Raw genomic sequence first — 19,723 nt, 5'->3', positions numbered from 1 at the left:
TGTGTTCCACAATGTGTCCTCAAAGTCAAGTGTTGTGTTTGAGGGGTGACATTTCTATTAGCGCACAAATCCACAAACCAGACCAATCACTTGACCCACAAAACTTTTGCAGACAGGTTGCAATCAGGTATTTTCATAAAGGATTATTATAATTAGGATGACATGGTTTGCCAGTATGTGTATCTGGAACCGTGTGCCTTTATTGAGAGCTGTGACAAAGAGGATAATAGACCGGCAGTCAACAGGGCCTCTGGCAAAGATTTAGCTCCAAACATCACAACTGCCATGTTTGTTCCAATTACTAGGAAGCCCCCAGCCTTGAAGTTGCATCGACGTGCGCCAGGAGGACGCTGTGGAATTAGCCGGACAGAGCTGTTTGAGCAAGGTGGCAGAGGTAATTAATACGGTGTGGTGGTTGGTCGGTGGGTAACAGGCAGTCAGCTTCTTGCACCTCTGTACCGAGATGGTGGGACTCGTACAAGGACGGGTGAATACAGATTTATAATGAGACACTTCTGCGGGACTAAAACAAATTAGAGACAGAATGACTAAGTGTATTCTATTGGTGGTTAAACACAATTTTGCAGAAATGATGAAGGAAAGATAGATGTAGATTATAGAGTCAGAACAATGCAGATTGCATGATAGAAGCTTATGATGATACCAAATACTGTTGGCTAAAGATGCTTATCTACATTGTCAAGAAGGGGACACTAAGAAAATAACCACTGTATATGTGATTTATAAATAGGTTTGTATTTATTCTTATTGATAGGTGATGGTCTTTTTTGGAGGCGTACTTTTATTAGATTTGTAAACCCAATGCAGAACATTCAAGACAGAAAGTGGGAATGGTTTTTAGCTTCTTAATCGGCTTAATGATATGGAAAATGGGGTCAGGCATTTCAAAAAGAAAAATACTATTGTTAGAAGATGTTGCTGTTAATATATTTCTGTATTTGTGCTTTTGTCTGGGCTCTTTTAAATGATTTCAGGTGGACTGAGATTGGTCGATATAGATGTCACTTACAAAAACAAATCAGGGAATAAATTATTGTTAAATTATTTATACTGTCTGAAAAATACTCACTGCCAGTGTATTGTATCGGATTTATTTTCCCATGAGAGGAGAATATCCTCTAATAGCAATTAAAGCATCAACAACAACAACACGTCTAAACCTAACAGCATTTATTCATTCAAGAAAGGATTATCAAACTGTGTCCTTTAATACAGACTGATTGTGCTGTTACTCTGCTTTTCTTTTTTTATTCATGTTATTGAGGAACCTCAAAATATTTGATAGATACTGATAACAAATGTGAAACCTCTTGAAATGGAAAGAAAGTTGGCAGTGAGTGTACTGCAGACAGAAGTTATACTTCCTTCAACTGCATTCGAAAAAGCAAATTAGTGCTACTATATTCTATAGGTGATGAGGTTTGACCAGCATCACATGAATCAAATATAAAACTTTTTATCCTATGACTCATTCACTTGAACATATGTACGTAATGCTGCTGCCTTTAGGTTCATGTGCCCATTCTCATTCTTTAACAATGACACAACAGCCCAAGAGGAGCACTTTGTCTGTGTTTTCACGACATGGGTTGCTTGGTGAAATCACAGCACACGCTCTTAAATGGCACAGAGAGCCACGTCCCCTCTAGACTACCAATGTTAGCTGAAACCACAGGTTGAAGTCAGTTTGTGGTTGTTGTTGTTTTTTTTAAATCACTGTTTCCTTCATTAGAAACAGCAAGTCGGTGTAAATAAGCGGTGAAATCAAAGTCAGTGACATGTCTAACGACCATGAGTAGTTCAGTGAACATTTGTGTTGTGCCTTTGTGTTTGCGATAATGTTGTTGTTGTTGTTGTTGTTGTTGTGGTTGTTGTTGCTTTAACCTTCCGGTGCTGCAGCCCCACTGAACAACAACTCAACTATTTGTTGAAATCCCGGGAAAACATTGTTTGAAACCCATTCACATAAACAAGTGCCAGCATATGGCGCCGCAGCCCTCAGCGCTGATGCCATAAATGACGCCAACATCAGACACACGGAAATCCATTATTAGGGTTGTAAAGACTGTGTTATGATGTACAGATCATTTTCCCTCCGAAGCTGAGCACCTCGGTGTGCATAAAAGCTACTGCATCATCCACGCTGTTAATGCCAAAAAGATATCAGAAGCCCTCAAATGGCAAAGGAACATTTATAACACCTCTTAAATAATTGAGTGTTATGGAAGGTAATAACGCCAAATGGAAAAGTTAGCAATCTAGGAAGTACAATGGCCTCATAAAAGGCAGATGGTCAGCGAAATAGGAGATTTTTAAAAAGGTGTTAATGCCCCATAAGGACGATAATGTTCAGGATTAAACAGATGTGGTAAAAGCAGAGCGGCAAATAAAAATACTCATCAGAGTTTTTATGATATCATCGATAAACACGTTCAAAATAATGCTCTTCTCTTATTAGCTTTACAATGCACGCATGCTGTATTGTTTACATCTGTTTTAATTGAATGCCAAAAATCCTGCAGAATCTCATGTGCACACTTCTTGGTCTCAATCCAGTGGAGATTATCAAAATCATCACTCTAATGAAAAACAATTTTTCTCTCTGGCACAAAACGTAAGAGGCTTACTTGTCTTTGCCATCCTCATCCACTGACTGGGCTCGTCCAAATTCCAACACCTGCTTCATGGAGATGCAGAGGAGAAACATTGAGGGGACGATTATGGATTTGTGAGGAGTTCCGTTAACACGCATTAACAAATCCAGCAATGACTGGGACCTCTGTTCACAATGGCAGCGTTTCATGACTAAGTGTCCATCCGGTCAAGCAGTGGAGCACTAATATATGGTAAGGAGGCATGAAGCATGCTGCAGCACTGGGACATTTTAACAGGTTATTAATAGGTAATCGGTGAGTGTTATGCTCAGCAGCACTGCACCTCTCACTGTCTGCAAAGGATCAATGGATGTGAGAAAAACTATAACACCGCCCATCGTTTTTTCATTAAAAAAATAAGTGATAATTGTAGTTGTGTGTCAATATATCAATTGTTGGTTATTGTCTCGACTTGACCTACATGTTAAGCATATTGATTTGCAGTGAATCATATACAAAGTATTCTATAGAAATGCATCATACTTAAGATGTTGATCATGTTTTTTGTAAAATCTTAATCTGTTAACTAGTTACTATATGTGTTGAATTGAAGTAACGTATTAAGTCCCTGAGGAATATAGAGCAGGATCAATTGGAAATTCTCAGTTGACATATAAATTCAAAATTGTTCTGAGGTACAGTAATGGTGAACTCTGGTTCTTTTTCAGAGGGTGGTTATATGTGGAGAACAGTTAACGATGAGGTTAGTATGTGACCTGGTCATGTGTTATGCAGTTTTTGTGAAATTGCAGTAACCCCTTAATTCTTTCAGTTCAATTTTTTGAGGAAAAACCGGTATGTAGTGGGCAGCATGACAAAAGGCATATCATTAATAGAATGTAAACCATGCCCACTTATAATTATATGTAAGTTCATACTGAGAGATATTTTAGATACATATTGCTCTGCACGCAATATGTTATGTAATTCAAGGTCCCACTCAAACACTACTGAGGCCCAGTTTAAAGCTATGGTGCAAAAAGCAGAAGCCACATCTGCTGTTCCTCCAGCTGCAGACGATCCACAGCAGTAAACAACACATTGTCAAAAGGGACCCAAATACCAACAGTCTAATCACCCCTGTGGAACCGGTATTCATCTTTGCTCTCAAACTCGTTCTCCTTTTCACGGAGTGTAACAGCAGCTGTTTGAGCCAAATCAAAGAACTGCTGTTAAAAGCTAAAGCAGCTCATACACCTTCGGGAGCTTGAAAGCCTCAAGGTGAGTGACAGCTAGAAAAAAAAGTATGACAGTAACAAACACACACAAATGTGTCCAAACTTTTGACTGGTACTGTGTATATATACATACATGCTTCTGATATTTGGTCTACCTGTGTTATTATGAATAACAGTTCTTATATAAATACAAACAATGCAGATCAGAAGGTTTAGCTGCTCTAAGGAACCCTCTAACGGTGAAAAGTGAAAACACAGGAAGCTGAAGTTGTTTGTTTGCTAAACACACAAAAAGTGAACACTGGAGCTGAGAGTGAAACTGATCAAAAAGTAGTGGGATTGTTAAACATTTTTCTTCGGTATCATATCACCGATCTCTCTTGAGGGACAGTAAAACTGCTCAGTTCAAGTCAATTTTATAGTCGACTGATCACTCACTGTAGCATCTCTGCCTTCATCCTCTGATGGGCTTATCAGTGTTTATGTTTCCACACAGTATCTATCCACACTTGTCTCCGTACGGCCAATCACAGAAGAATAATGCACCCCCCCCCAAACCCCCCCAAATCCATCACAATTACGCTCGATCTCCCTCTGTCTGATGCTAAATCAGTCAATGAGTTTTCCCCTCACGCGTCTGACTGTTTAACTTGCTTTGTGATTAAGAAACATTCAACAAACACAAGCTGTACGACGCTGTGCTCACAGCTGTGTGCATTCAGCTGAGAGAGAAAAGCTTCCAAAAACATATTTCCTCCTTTCAGGGTGAAATGATGGGCGTGAAATGATGTGCAAGTTGATGCCGGGGATTGTGAAGGCAATATATAGTATATTAGAATCACCTAAATAAACATTCAACAAACGGTGAGAGAAAAGATAGTATGGAAGTAAGATAGTATAAGTAAATTTACAATCATTTACACAAACCATGTTCTTCTGGGTTGACTACGGACTTTAGCGGAGCAATTCGTCTTCCCACTGTCAGCCTAAACAGGTCTGACTGCACACTCTGAGAAGATCATGGTAATTTATCCAAGGGGATTGCACATTATCCTCCACCACAGCTTTTTAGTTACGTTACATGAAGCACTTTACAATAGCGGCGGTTTACGAGCTTGAAAACTGCCAACATGTTCATACCTCATTCCCTCTGCCAACGGTTTGATGAGTTCATTTATGTGGTGATTTTTTCTTTTTTAAATAACAGGCCCTAGGGTTGGCCGTGAAGTTTTAGTCCACCTTTTACTGTGCTTTAATAACACGCCCTCAAGGCTGGGCACAGCGAATCCGTCCTTACTCAAAGAGACTAATTTACAGATGCCACAAGGTGCTTTTACGACAGCGCCATGTCCCTGTGATCTAAATGGAATAACTATGCCTGGTCTGTTATTGCACTTTAGAGGGCAACATCATTAGTTCCAGGGGAGATAATCAATTATCATCCTCCAAGTCTGCACCTAAGCATTTTTTACACCGTTACTTGTTTTCCAGTTAAACAGGACGTAGACACCCATCCTTGTGGGGGATATCAGAAGTCTTTAAGTATTTAATCAATTATTTTAATGATGTTGTTTACGTCAACCTGCCTTATGATCTGGTCTAATTAACTTCCCTCTAAGTAGGGCAAAGCATTTCACTAACTGATATACAGTACTTCATAACAGTTGTGTATGTTAAATATGTAAATTGAGTATTATCTAATTAAATATAAGCTAATTTGCAAACAATTTGATTAGTGAATTTGGTAAAAGCGGTACGATATCAGAATTACGAACATAAAATTATTTTTGGAATGACAAGATTGCTGAAATCTTTGTTAAAATATGCAAATGAGGCATTTTCCAATGCAACATTTTCATGAATTTAAAATCTGCATTCCCAAATAGAAAAAGGATGGTAAACTTAACATTTATTTCCATCGACCATCTGAGAGGCTGTCTTTGGAAAGTGTTTGGAGGAGAAAATACTTGATTGGACGAACCATCTGTCAATCAAATTGTTGCAAGGGAGAAGGGAGATGTGTAAAAAAAAGTAGTTTCCATTGCCAAAAACCTGTAGTGTTGTTCTTTGCTCTACCTTCAAAAAAAGAAATACGTTCCAGTTGTAATACAACGGATGTCATTGCATCATCTTTCTAACCTCCATGTAGCTGCCAGTGGCGCTTCACAGGAAGCGGAGCGCTCCGTGCTCCGGATTAGTGGTCACACACACTTTACCTGAAGCCTGACATGATGGGTTTTTATGGGATTCGCCCCCCCCTGTCCCTGTTCTCTAGTAATCAAAACAGGTCTTTAGAGGAGTCCAAGACACAAGGGAAAAAAAGAAAGAAAAAACATATATATATATTTTATATCATTAAATAAATAAAAGGCTAGAAAAAGCTTAAGGGCCAAAAAAAATCTTTGGGAGAAGAAGCTGGAAAACAATTCACACAGCTTAGCTTTAGGTGTTATGGATGTGATGTAATAAGAATTACATCTTACAGAATCTCATTTTACAACATAAACAAATGTTCCCTGTGCAATTCCGTAAAATGTCAGCGTGACAAATGGAGCATGCGGCGTATTTTGGGTTAGCTGCTTTTTGACCGAAGCCGGTTCCCAGGCTATGCGGCGAGCGGCAGCGCTAATCTTCACAACTTCTTCACACTTCTTCGGCTTGTGTCAACACCACTGTGAATCAGTTAGCCATTCGTATGCTGCTACAGATGGTCTCATCCCTCTTCTTCAGCTCAGCTGCTGACATGATTCATGGGGCCCTGTGTCTTGATTTAGGGTCTCTTTCATATTTCTTCTTGCCCACAGCAGAGGAGCATTTCTCTAACATAGCCCTGAGGCAATGACCCTGCTCTGCCTGGCTGGAGAAATAAAAAAAGAAGAAAAAAAAGCTCACACTCGACAAAACTGGACAGGACACAGCATGCGCACACACACAAAAACCCACATGCTGCTTATAACATGCACATATCAGCTGAGGCGAGCTTTTATGGTCAAAGGCAAACAAGACGTTTCTCTGTCTATTCCCAAAGTGTACTTTATAGTAAACAACATTTACTATGATAAATGACAAACCAGGATTAAATGGATAAACAAGTGCAAATAGCCTCTTCAGGGTGGTCTGCTCCATGTCATTATCACACCACTCCACCTTTCTCTTTCACTCTGCGGTTATTCCCAAAGTCAATGGAATAAGCACGTCACTAAAAATTAAATCAGTAGTCTCCGGTGATTGTTTCTCCATTCAATCTCAGTGTGTTGAATTTGTAAAATAATAACTTCTATAATTCGCTTGTATCTGGAGTCAAACTTTTCCTCCAAATCTGTTCTCTACGGGCTTCAGATTGCCCTGTCAGAGAGGACTACAGCGAAAGACTGTGCACACCACTTCCTTATCTCTACGAGTAAATTACTTCAGTATCAGATACAGGCTGCCAACTCGCTGAAACTCCACTCACCAGACACAGAGAGGGGAAAAAGAGGAGATGGAAAAGAGGGAGCGAGGGGAAGAAAAAAAAACATGTCAAGACATGGCAGGAGGAGGAGAGTATTCCTGTGGAGACCGATAGTTTCGGGCTGCTCTCAAAAGGTCACCTGATGTTATCTAAGGATCATCTTCAGTCACCAACACACGCCTTTTCACAACCTGCTCAACAGCTGGAGTCAAGCTCCTGTCAATCAAAACTGTCATATTCTGCAGGAGCAACAAAGTGTTTTTCTCTTCCCAATGTAATCAATGCGAAAGAGAATCCTCTATAAAATATTAACTAGCAAAAAATAAAATGACAAGCATCCTAAAACAAAAAACACCTGAAGCATTTCTGTTTCATGGACTTTTTATCAAGAGAAAATGGCAAAGGTAAAAAAGACATTCAACCCAATCAATCTGTTGTGTTGAATGGTAGTAGCTGCGCTTAGAAATAAATAGTTTAGTGCATTTTACTATTTGCACAGTCCCATTATGTAGAGCTGAAAGTTACAACTGCTCTTATTGTCAACTAATCCCACAATCATTATTTTTGTTTGAATCTGTTCATTGTTTGATTTATAAAACGGCAGAATTGTGAAAAAGCAAATTCAGACCTCATTCATATATACACCATTACTTCTCAAAAAGAAAACCAATAAGATTCACATTTTAGAAACAGGAAACAGCAGATTATTTTGCAGACACTTTTCAATGAACTGTTTCTGTTCCTACATCAAGGTACATGCCCTATTCAAATAAACACATATAATGGGTCTAACACGCAGGCCAATTTTCTTAATCAAAATCACAATACACTGAATTTTTGTATTTACATTTTACATTAAGGTTAAGGTTTCTAAATACAGACACATCTGTAGACGACACTATGGCCCTCATAGCATTATTGTCTTTTATCTGTTTATGTAAATATTATCTTTGCATCTCATAAGGAAGTATTTTATTCCTAAATCAACATCAGCATGTGCATCCGCACTAACAAGTGACTTTGCTCATTGATTTTTTTTCTTTTTCTTGTGACCTCTGCCATATCAGCCAACCAGAGGTTGCTCAGGTCATATAAAATACGTGGCCTATCAGAGTGGTCACTTTAGCAGCTTGTGGTGTGAAGTCGGGATTAAACTGATCGGGATGCAGGCGGCAGGGGACACTCGCACTGTGATGCAGACGTGCCTCAACTTCTCTCTGCAGCATTGCGGGGCGCAGCTCCAGCGCGACACAACCGAGCAGATGGTGAACGTATGCGGCGCTCATGCATGTCATCATCACCTTCATTAGCTGAAGGTGACATATGACATCATCTGGCCTACGTGCATTATGGGGGCCAGAAAGAGTTGTTTTCTTTGTTTTCTTCCTTTCTATTTGCATGGTTCAAGGTTGATGATGGGAGGTATTGTGAGTAATTACAATCTCTCACACACACTCGTACCTTTCCCTCCTCCTCAAGCCTCCCCACTTCACCTCGGAGCATTAAGGTAAATAAGGGCTTCCAGCAGAGAGCCAATGAGCACGGGCCTCTGAGCAGAGACGCATGTTTGTGTTGCCTTTCTCCCAGGACCCTGCTCGTTTATCTTGGCTGTCAGGTAAAGGGCAGACTCAGAGAAGGTGAAACTTTGTTTTTTTTAATAAGACTGGGCTTTGTTTCCATAGAAACTGCGTGACAACATCACGGGGACAATGATAAGAGAGTAAGGTCTGGTTTCGGGGCATCCCGCCTTGTGCCACGTTGTTGTTGGAGACGTTTGTGTTTACGTCAGAGAAAGAGCTATTTAGATGTATTCTCGGGGCGCTTCCCGACTTAGACCTTTTTACTGTGGGAGGTGAGATTAATGAGAACATATTCACACGGCTATCACCTTACGTCAAGAGTTAAAAGGTGTTTTCCACTTAGAAAGTGTGGACTCTTCTGTGGGTTCAAATTCCCTGATAAAGACAGAAAAGACCTCCGATGATCAGACTTTCTTATATAAGGAACTGATACTGCAGAATGTAGTTTTACGAAATATATGGAGGGTAATGGCCATATTTGCTGGTTGTCATTTATTTATTTTTAATTAATGAATAATAAAGCACTGAAAGTAATAACGGTTCTCTTCTAAAACTGTCAATACTCCAAACATGAGCCACCTACGCATTCACAAATTTCTCCAAGCTAAAAATGCATGAAGAAGAAACAAATTGCACAGGTAATGAATACTTAATGACTACCACATTTTTCACTTTGTGGCAGTAAATGGGAAGCATGTTTAGTTAACAAATGAGTGGAAAATCAAAGGAACAGACGGTACCACACGCATTGTCAAAAGCCTGCAGCTGTGAGATAAACCAAGACAATGATACAAAGATATGAGTGTCTTTGTTTCCAGAGACACTGGTGAAAGAGAGAAATTCAGTGTCTTCTGGAGCAGAAAGCAACATGGATATGGTTCATATGTACTCATTAAGTTGATATGAAATGAGTCCCATAGTAGGACGGCGCAACTAATAAATGTGCAGACTCGCAGAAAAGTGTTCAACATCAGCCGTTTTCTTCTGCATTCAGGTAGACGTTATGATTGTCTCAGTGGCTGAGGAAAATACTCATGACACACAATCAACAACGCACAAAACAGCAAGGGAGAGGAAATTTCAGCAGCTTCTTTCTCAACGTCCATTACTGAAGTTGCTCCATTAGACCATTGTATTCTCCTGGAGTAACTCTCCCTGCTAAGAACTGTGAGAAACGGCCTTTGTCGTCAAAAGAATATTGCTTTGTCGCTATGTTTAAATCCATTTCCTTAAAAGTCTTTTATGACAAAATCAATAGATCACGCTCAGACAGTGGGTTTTTCCACCAAAGACGTGTTACCTCTGCTGCCTCTTTATGAGCATTAACTTCACATTTTTCCCTCAACCGTTTTTTCCCCGCTTTCCAGCAGCCTCTGATTTATATCCAAGGTAAAGAGGAAGAGTGCTCCGCGGGGACCAAGCACGTATGCTCAATGGTAGACGGAGGCAGGGCCGATATCACACACACACACACACACACGCACAGGAGGGTGAGGGTGAGCGCTCTGACAGCTCATCAGTGCACAATAAGGCCTTGGCTGTTAATGTCCTGCTACCTGGCATGCTGCAGGGTCACAATCTGCACCAGATGCTGGCGGCGGGCGTCCAACTTGTGGTGGAGGAGTGAGCGGGGGGGGGGGGGTGGTGGCGGTAGGAGGTATCCGTGCTTGAGAAGCAAAAGGCACTGGGCACACTGAAAAATGAATGGGACTAGATAGACACACGCATACGTCGCACCACCTGCCAGCCATCTCAGAATTTACTGTCTCTGCTGCAGTGACCTCGCTGGCAGATACTGTAGCAACATCGGGGAACATTTATGTGCACAAATAAATGAAATCTCCTTTTTAGAGCGAGCTAGATTGAAAATGTATCTGTGCAGAGCAATCATACATAATTCGAGTAGGGGGATTGGGCTGTCCGCCACACACACACACACACACACACACACACACACAAACACACACACGTCTATACGCGGATACAAGAAATACTTATGGACTCAATTTAGTCGGTCACTTGGGGTAATCGCCAGGATGTGGTGGTCTGACCGAGCCCCTGCGTCTAAACCCAGGCAGGATATAAGGTCATGTTGGAGTGGAACTCTAGCCATGCAGCACCCAGACCTCAAGTGCTCCAGTGGTTTTGTGGTTATCTGCAGTAGCCAGCTGTCGCAATACAGAGAAGCTTTTCAAGAATGTCCCCTCTCCTCTTCCTCTGCCTCTCATCTTACCGCCCTCTCTCTCCCCCAATCAAAACAGCCCAATCAGCCCTGCCATCATTGTCCTTCGTTCTTTTGTCAACTTTGAATATATGTGTAAATGTGTTGCTTTTGTGTACTATGACAGGACACTAAATTACCAAGTTTGTTTTCATACAGTAAGAGAGAGGGAAATCCTCAAGATATATTTGTGTTCAACTTTATGAACTGTTGCCTTACTGGGGATTCAATGCCACATTCATTTCAAATTGGGTTTTTTGCATGTGATGAAGGGGAAACAACTCTTACTTTCTCGCATGAGAGTGACTAAGAGGACAGCTATGCATAATGTATTTGACAGTGCATGTTTAAAAGGTAATTTCTTCCCGTTCAAAATTAGGTCAGTTCATCAAACGACTTGATGTTCTGCGGCGTGTCTGTCTATCACCTAGATTCAGTTTTGTTTGTCACTGTCAGGGACAGGGATGGCGGGGATAAGAAACACTTCTCCACCACTATGCATCATTAAAACAGATGGAAATGGAAGAAGAAGCGATCAACAATCTTGACTGTTCCGAGTAGTGTAACCCAAAGTGCAGAGCTCCCCCTGCTGGTCAAAGAGGGTCACTACAGCACGGAAACAGCACAGAACAACTTGTATTTTAAGTCATTTACTGAATTACTGAGGAAGCAGGACCAGCCGGTCTATTGATGGTGTAGAGTATGCATTTACATGTGCTTTGGACAAAGATAACTAGCTGTGTTTTAATGTATATTTGGGGTAATAAATCAAGATTCTCTAATATATTCTCATATAAGTTTAGAGAACATATTTTTAGCTATTGTGTTTTTTTATTTTTTTAATGGCTTTCTTTCTTAATTGCTTGGGGTCCCGCCGATCCCACTGCTGTATGTATAAAAAGGAAAAACGTTTTATTTTGATCTTATTAACCTGATATATAGGAAAGTGTGGAAAGCACTCCCTTTCCTCATGCCACCAAGTGGGCTGTTACATTCAACGAAGCTGACAAATGACAGAAATAGACATAAAGCATGGTTATATCACAACTAGGACATGTTTCACGTTTTAAGTGTTAAATGGGCTATGTATCAACAATTACACTTTTGTTGACAGTCTGGTGTGAAACTGCTTAACATAATTATAAATAAACTTATTTGGGACTTAATTAGTTCTTGTTGTGTAAAAGCTATAGTCAACCCCAACCAGATAACTAATTAATGCACACTTAAGGATTAATTGGCTAATTGTTAAACAATTAGTAAAAATCATTAAGCTGATTTAATATGACTTTCAAAGAGGGGAAATGTATTTAGAACAGATGCATTAATATTAGTTAAAATACTATATTTTAGTGGTTGAGTTTCTCCCTGCAGCGCGAGTATATTTTTATCTGAGTCTCCTTTTGTTTAGTAAATAACTAATCATTTATCCGATTTATATAAATGAATTCGGGAAGGGGAAGTTACGCTTTAGCTAATTGTTGGCTGACAACAAGAATGACTGTGAGACACGAACAGCCTGCGCGGACGGGGCCAATAGGGGTAGCAAGCTTTCGAGTGAATATCATTTTCATTATTCAACACATGCTGTCCCCTGATGGGACCACCGTGTGGGTTTTGCAGCCAGTCTCACACAACCCTCAACTGAGCAGGATAACCTAAGCTCTTGATGCGTCTTCAGTGGATTCCTATTAGCAGAGCTTAAAAGCTGTCATTTCAGTTAAGCCAAGGCAAATCACCTGAGCTCCAAAGTCCAGTGGGCAGATGGAAGCAAAAATGAGACAAATATCAAAAAGGGATAATGACAAAACAGCCATGTGAAGAAAATTAAAATAGACATAAACAGAGCAGCATTAGTAACATTAGTAAAAATCAGCCCTTTCCACTGCAAACTGGATGTACATTAAGGAGGGGCCTGCACTGCAACTCTGGGGGCCTTTATTACCATGTAATTAACCTCTTTGAGATTAACCTAGCAGCATAGAGACACGGGAAAGGTCAAAGTTCAATGCTCAGACAGCCACTCCAGCTGAAGGGTGGCCTGCTAAAAGGCCACGCTCAAGTCGACCCGCCGCCCCTCAGGCATCTCTTCAACCCGCCAAGCATTTCTCCTGCAGCGCTCATTCCTTCCGTGTTAAATTCCAACTGCATGCGAGGTCAGTTGCTTTATTAGCGTTGAAATGTGTTGTACTCAACTAGAAAAAAAGAAAATGTACATTCAACGGCAAACACCTGGTGTGTGTTGGCAGCCGCGAGACAAACTGCAGGTGGGGATGAATTAAAGCATCTACACCAGAGGAGGTAATCATGAATAACACATCACACTCTTTTTAGCACTGCTATAACTCCTGGGTGTTGTCTCTCATTGTAAGAGTGACAAGAATAAAGCAAAAAACATTTCAGAATAAATGGGCTGCCTCACACCAGTGGCATATAAGTTTTACGATCAGTTGTCAGACTGATTTAGAAAATAGAGGGGTGGCAGCTGAGAGGGAATGAGGATCCCTGTATTTCTTTGTTAGACCTTGTTTTTTTTGCATGTTGTGAAAGAGGCTGCACGTAGAATGATGAATCCGCCGAGAAATATCTCCCAAGTGCAAGATACGAGATTGGGAGCATTTCAACGGCCTCTCAACATGTCAACAGTGGGACGGCTCACAGCTAACGATGCTAACAGGGCTAACACTACCTGCCTGATGGGAAGCCGGATAGTCGACAACAACACACAGACTTGATCTCATTTAGAACTTGCACTGTGGCTCAGCACAGTGAGTCTTGACTTGGGAATTGAGTGCAAAGCCCCGAGGCATTTTTTTGACTTTCAAAACAACGACTTGGGCCCTTTTCTGTTAAAAGGTGATAGTTTTCATTGCTGTTCACAGCTTGTTTCCACTGCTCCCCAAGTGGCCACAGAAATCAATTATTGCCGGCTTAATTAAGTGTTTTCCAAACACAAGAGATCAACAACTGCTGGAAAGACTCAAATTTAGCTTTAAATCAGTAATTACTGGATTAGTAAATAAGGGGACAAGAAAGCAAATTAGATTCCAACTTTTGGTATTCAACAAACATTTGTACTAAACTATATTTTGGTGTTGGGTGTAGCGAGCTGGTTTTGTAACATATTTTGTAACATGTAACCAAATAAGTAACTTTATATTATATTTAAAAAATGTAATTTCCAATATTTTTTTCCCTCCCAGTACAAATCTGTAAGTGAGGGACGGACCAGAGAGACAAAAAATATTCTTACCCACCCTCCCCTGAAGCGAGACCCCATCATCTTGATTCACACAGACATTGAGATGAAAGCTACTTGTGTTCTTCCCTTATAACCTTATCTGATTGTTCTTTATCTTTTTGTTTACTAGGTACCCAGATGAGGAGCTGCATTAAATCTTCCTTTAATCTCAGGCCCTGGGTCGTGTTCTTTGTTTTTTATTGCCCTGTTTTTTTATTAAATAAGACTAAGCTTTGCTGCAACTCAATACTTCTTTAGGACCATAAAACAATCTGCACCAGCAAACACAAAGATGTTATTAAAGGCATGCACACCCATTCAAATGTACATGCACACACACACACATACACACACACACGCAGAGCTACTGAGGCAATCGTTTAAGGTCTCCAAGGCCTCGATAAGCTTCTGTAAATCAGCCACCATCCGGCAGCGAGGTTTTTTTTCCCCTCTCAGTGGATGTTGGGTTATGACCCGAAGGCAGGAGGTTATTTATTGCTTTTGTCTCAGCTTGCGTTGACTCTCAGCCACTCATCTATGGTTCTAGGCTAATAGAAAGCAGCACAGGGCTTTGGGTCCGCAGGAAGCCTGCTAAGCTGCAGGGACTCTGCTAGTCGCCTGAGAGCTGCAGATTCTTAATGTCTTTCAATTCCCCAGCTTTCCCCCCTTTACTTCGGTGGTGACCAAATAAAAGTGAGAAACCTGTGAATGAACCTGTGAATGAACCTGAGGTGAACGAGTGCCAATAAATAATTGTTGTAAATGAAGAAGGAGTGACGGAGAGCTAAGATAATCCAACTGACCATAAACATTTCCTACAAGCAGCGGGCAGAGATGATTGGCGGCCTGCTGGCAGAGCTCTTCGTCCAGCACATGAGAAACATCTCTATTCTAGCACACGGCTACTTCCTTGGTAATGGTGTTAGAGGTGTTATGTCGAAAAATAACAAACAGATGAAAAGTGTAAATTGTCAATGCTAGAATGGAACTTAACCTTGGTCTCCATAGTAACGAGAGTTCTGATGAGCCGCCGTACATCCTTCAGAGTCGCTAAGGAGACTGTCAAAGGCCCCCCTCTCCCTTTCCGACCTCGTCCTTTCTTACTTTCTAACAGCAGCTGTGAAATGATCTCAGGGCAGCTGTCATCCGTCACAATGGGCCGTCTAACCTGAACTGGCCAATACAACCTCACCCTGGTTTGAAATACGGGCCAACTGGCGATTTCTACTGCGCTGACAGCTGATGACAGTTAAGAGGAAGAACCACATACGGAGGATATATGAGGGGGTCCTTGAGTGATGACAGCGCAGGGGAGATGGGTGCTGTGATGTAATAGAAACAAGGACGCTGACTGATACTATGAAGGAGGACAGTTGGTCTGCTTCAGTTCACAACCATTCATATCCAAGATCTATGTCTGTGAGCACTAGCAGTTAATGGAGGACTTCTACATCTATCAGGGTGTGTGTATTTATAAAACCAGGGACAAGCAGTACATCAACGGCCGAATACCAGCAATCATTCAGTGAGATGAGAACGGTTGTTCCCAAATACTAGGTTGAAGCCAATGCGTCGCCGAATAAATTGGCATCATTAATTTTTTTTATTTCAAATGTATATCTGCAGTACACCTGCAAGTCACATGAGGCTAAATTTTGTTGTGATAATTGGATTTATAATCAACTTGAATCCAACACAAAATAGCTAGCTTATGTTAAGTTTGTTTTGTCGACGCAATGCAAGCTTGTTAACTCAGACTTGAAGGCATTTACCCGGTTTCAAATGTATATTTTCAATAGCAATGCAGAAAACAACAGATTTGATAAATGTTGTTTTTGGAAATTTCAGAAAATGGTCTGCAACGGTCTTGTACACACAAACTATATCAAGTTTAAGATGCGAGGCCTATTGTGAGTCGACCTTGTTTTCAGGTTTAGGTTTGGGAACACTTTGCAGGGATTTTCACACATGCATGCAGGCATGACTGCACACAGTGATAGATGTAGACGCTCATATTATTACCTCATTAAAATGTAATTATTACAAAAATCAAAAGCATCAGCCATGGACCAGAATGGGCTCCCTGAGCAGTTGTGATTTTTAAAAGCGCCAGAAAAAAATTACAATGAAAATACAAAGCATGAATGGACAAACCTTTTAACGATGTTGGTTCCATTCCAGCAGGACAGGGCATCACCGGAGGCCAGATCACTCACACACAGCTGATCCGCCAGGCCGCCGTAGAACGTACGGTGAAGACGCAGACTGTTCAAAAAGTCCCTGCAAAAGCAGCAACAGTGCACACAGATACATAACTTGATAAACAAGAGGTTTTACATATCGATTGTAGACTTAAGGCACTAAAATCGGCAAAGGGCACTTTTTACTATGCACACATCTGGCGTATTTCACCCACTTACCTCCTCCTGATGGCCAGCGAGTCACCTGACACACCTGACACGAGGGCTTTAAGAGGGATGCTTGCTCTGCTGCTGCGCTGGATGCTGACCGCCTGCGCAGGCCGCCTGCTTGGTGGGCCACACAGCTTGTGCACCTAATGCCCCATGAGACAGATGCAGATATATAAGTCCAAACACTGAGGGAGAAACATGCATTTAGGCGCATGACAAATAAGCCTTCTTTTAATGATTAAGTGAGTTTTCTAAGCCAAGGCCATTTGTGCAGCCAAGAATGAAGGCCTGAAGCCTCTCACACAGCAGTGACACTACACAACCACTAAATGGAGCTGTGGCATATCTATCAGAGCAGGAGCGAAATCGTAATCCTTCATAATTAATGGTCACATTCTTTTGTGAGGCTCATTCCCATAGTTGCAATACTCTATAATGTATTATGCATAGCAGTGTAGTTATATATGGTCATAGTTTGCTGTACAAATTACAGTGTGATCAGCAAAAGAAAAATCCGAAGAAAACTTCCCCTTATAAACATTATATAATGTTTTATATTATTTTCTGATTATTGTTAGAAGGCATTATGAATACTAATGAGTGCTTATAATTATACAGTGGCATAGGCCGGTTACAATGCAGTATAGTACATTTAATACTTTATAGAAAAGTGTTTTATCATTCATGTCTCCCATTTACTGGTGGAATGGTTTTCACCTCCCACAGAGCTCATTACAGTTTCAAGTCAACCATCTGCAACAACATAAATCTCTCCTCGCAGATTATCTGACCTGTGCTGAGAGGCGGGGTCCGTTCTTCTGAGCCTGTCCAACCGCATCGCGAAGCTGCGTGTGAACTCCCAAGAGCACTTGCTCCAAATCCTGAGGCCCGTGCATCCGTGCCGACAGGCCCTCCAGCGAGAGGACAAACTCCCTCCAGTGGGTGTCAATCTCTGCCATGCTCGCCAAGCAGCCCCTCATCACGTTGAGGCAGTAACCCATGCAGGGCTTGGACTGGGTTAAGCCCTGTGAAGCAAATTACTTCATGATCAGTGATGCCGGAAAAGCCTTTCATTACGTCCGATCGATAAACTTCACTTCACAGAGACTTGCATCCATACCTGACAGTGAGGACAGTAGTGCATCTTGAGCAGGGCCCGTCTGCACTCCCGGCTCAGCTGTAGGTGGTCTGTGGTGTTGATGACCTCAATGCCCAGGTGCAGTGCCTGAAGGAGAAGCTTTCCGGAGACCCCGGAGCGGGAAATCTGCTCGGCCAGCAAGGAGGGCCCACCGCCAAACGGTCTCACGTCGCGGCTGGTCGACCTCACGCATTCAGCGTAGCCTGCCGTTATGTCGCTGAGGCCCGGGTTGATGAGGTGATTGTAAACCAGTGGGAAGAGGGCGTCGAAGAATCGCTGCACTAGGTCATCAACGTTTAGCTCAGACCCCAGCAGGAAGAGGCCGATATCTGTAAAGAGTTCCCGCACAGGGCCCACAGCCTGGTCGGCCATGTCACGGTACGACTCCTGTAGGACGGCATTCGTGTGGTTCTCTGCCTGCCTCATCAGGACCTCAAAAGTGTCTGTGGGAAGCAGACAGGAACGAGGGAGGGGGAGAGAAAGACAGACGGACAGGATTACAGAGGGACTTTCACTAATCATCATCTCCATCTTGCTTCAGTTTTTCTTGCTGCAACCCAAATATCATCTAACTGGTAACACTAAGTGTGCTGCGATTAGACTGAAAACAGTACAGTTCCCTTATACACTGTATCTTCTAATTCCATAAACCTAGGAGGAAGAAAAGAGGAGAGAGTCCAGTGGTCCCAGCAGGAGCTGAAGCTCCCTGTGTCTTTCCAAAGAGGGGGCAGAGTACGTGTTTAAAGGCAATTTGGTCTCTAATCAAATGCTGAGCTGACAGAGAAAAATGGGGAAAAAAATGAAATACAATACATCAGTGTGGAAACGGCAGCAATATAATATAAACAGAGCCACATTATGGTGTAGTGTGTATAGTATAAAGGCTAATTGTGTGATGGGGGCTCTTGGATTGATGAACAGGGCAGAGGAGAGACAGACACATGAGGTCAAGAGACTGAAATGAGGGGAAGGAAACGTTAAAGAGACAAGGGAGATGAAAACCTTTTCTTTTACTAATTATTTCCTTAGAGAATAAGCAATTATTATAATGGCTATACCAGTACCTCTCACCACAAATTGACAAGGCATCCAGCTTGTTATCACACACATACACAACAGACTCCATGCTGCACAAGGATAATACGCTCACTTACCTAAAAGCATGAATTCACTATACTCAGCACATGCTTTTCCACCCACAATTTTGTTATCACCATGAAAGTAAATGTCAAGCATATTCCGCTAAGCTGCATGTGACAAAAAAAGTCTGTCGACTCCAGATAAAAATGCCCGTGTGAAGGGTACTAATACTCGGGCCGAGGCAAAGGAGTATCATGCTGTTGCTCTTTTGATGCCACAGCAGTGTAACCCTGAAAGCAGTGTGCATATTTTAGCAGCGGTTGTTGTTTGGACGCCTTTGCTCCGTGGAGCTGTTTGCCGTCATTCTAGCGGGAGACTTGGCGAGGAGGAATAACCTCAGCGAAATCGAAAAATGTTTCACCATTGCAATAAGCTCGCCTTTATCCCTTTGTCTCTCTTTTTTTTTCAGCTTCTGTCTCAGCTAATACCTGAGCCAGGGCCATTCTCCCACCATGTGCTTGTCATGTGTTGCAGAGCAGTGGTCCTGGAGCTCCCTGGAGGGCTGAGAGTCTGGAGGGAGGGGAACCAGTGAAATGAGGGCTTAGACGGTCAAGTGCAGTACGATATTTAACGACGCGGAAAGATTGACCGTAAGCCCCCTGGGGAGGGAGACCGGAGATGGGGGGGGTCTGGCGGGCCTACGGGCGCATCGTCTGAAGCAGGCAGCTTTAAACACAGCGGCGGCAGC

At 41.9% G+C, this 19,723-nt stretch overlaps 1 protein-coding gene across 1 annotated transcript in view; it reads right to left on the bottom strand.

The window, feature by feature from the left end:
• The window catches only part of gpc5a (glypican 5a), an 84,909-nt gene that overhangs the window by 47,220 nt on the left and 17,966 nt on the right, over positions 1-19,723 (bottom strand). Inside the window, exons 3-6 of the mRNA XM_037456402.2 lie at positions 17,878-18,338; positions 17,549-17,782; positions 16,767-16,900; positions 16,501-16,626 (exon numbers count right to left, since the gene is read on the bottom strand). Coding sequence (XP_037312299.2) covers positions 16,501-16,626; positions 16,767-16,900; positions 17,549-17,782; positions 17,878-18,338 — 955 coding nt within the window. The remainder of the gene's footprint in view (positions 1-16,500; positions 16,627-16,766; positions 16,901-17,548; positions 17,783-17,877; positions 18,339-19,723) is intronic.

This window comes from Pungitius pungitius, chromosome 4, assembly GCF_949316345.1.
Source record: "Pungitius pungitius chromosome 4, fPunPun2.1, whole genome shotgun sequence".
NCBI lineage: Eukaryota > Metazoa > Chordata > Actinopteri > Perciformes > Gasterosteidae > Pungitius > Pungitius pungitius.
Note: the sequence above shows the minus strand (reverse complement) of the source record. Positions and strands in the feature narration are given on the sequence as shown.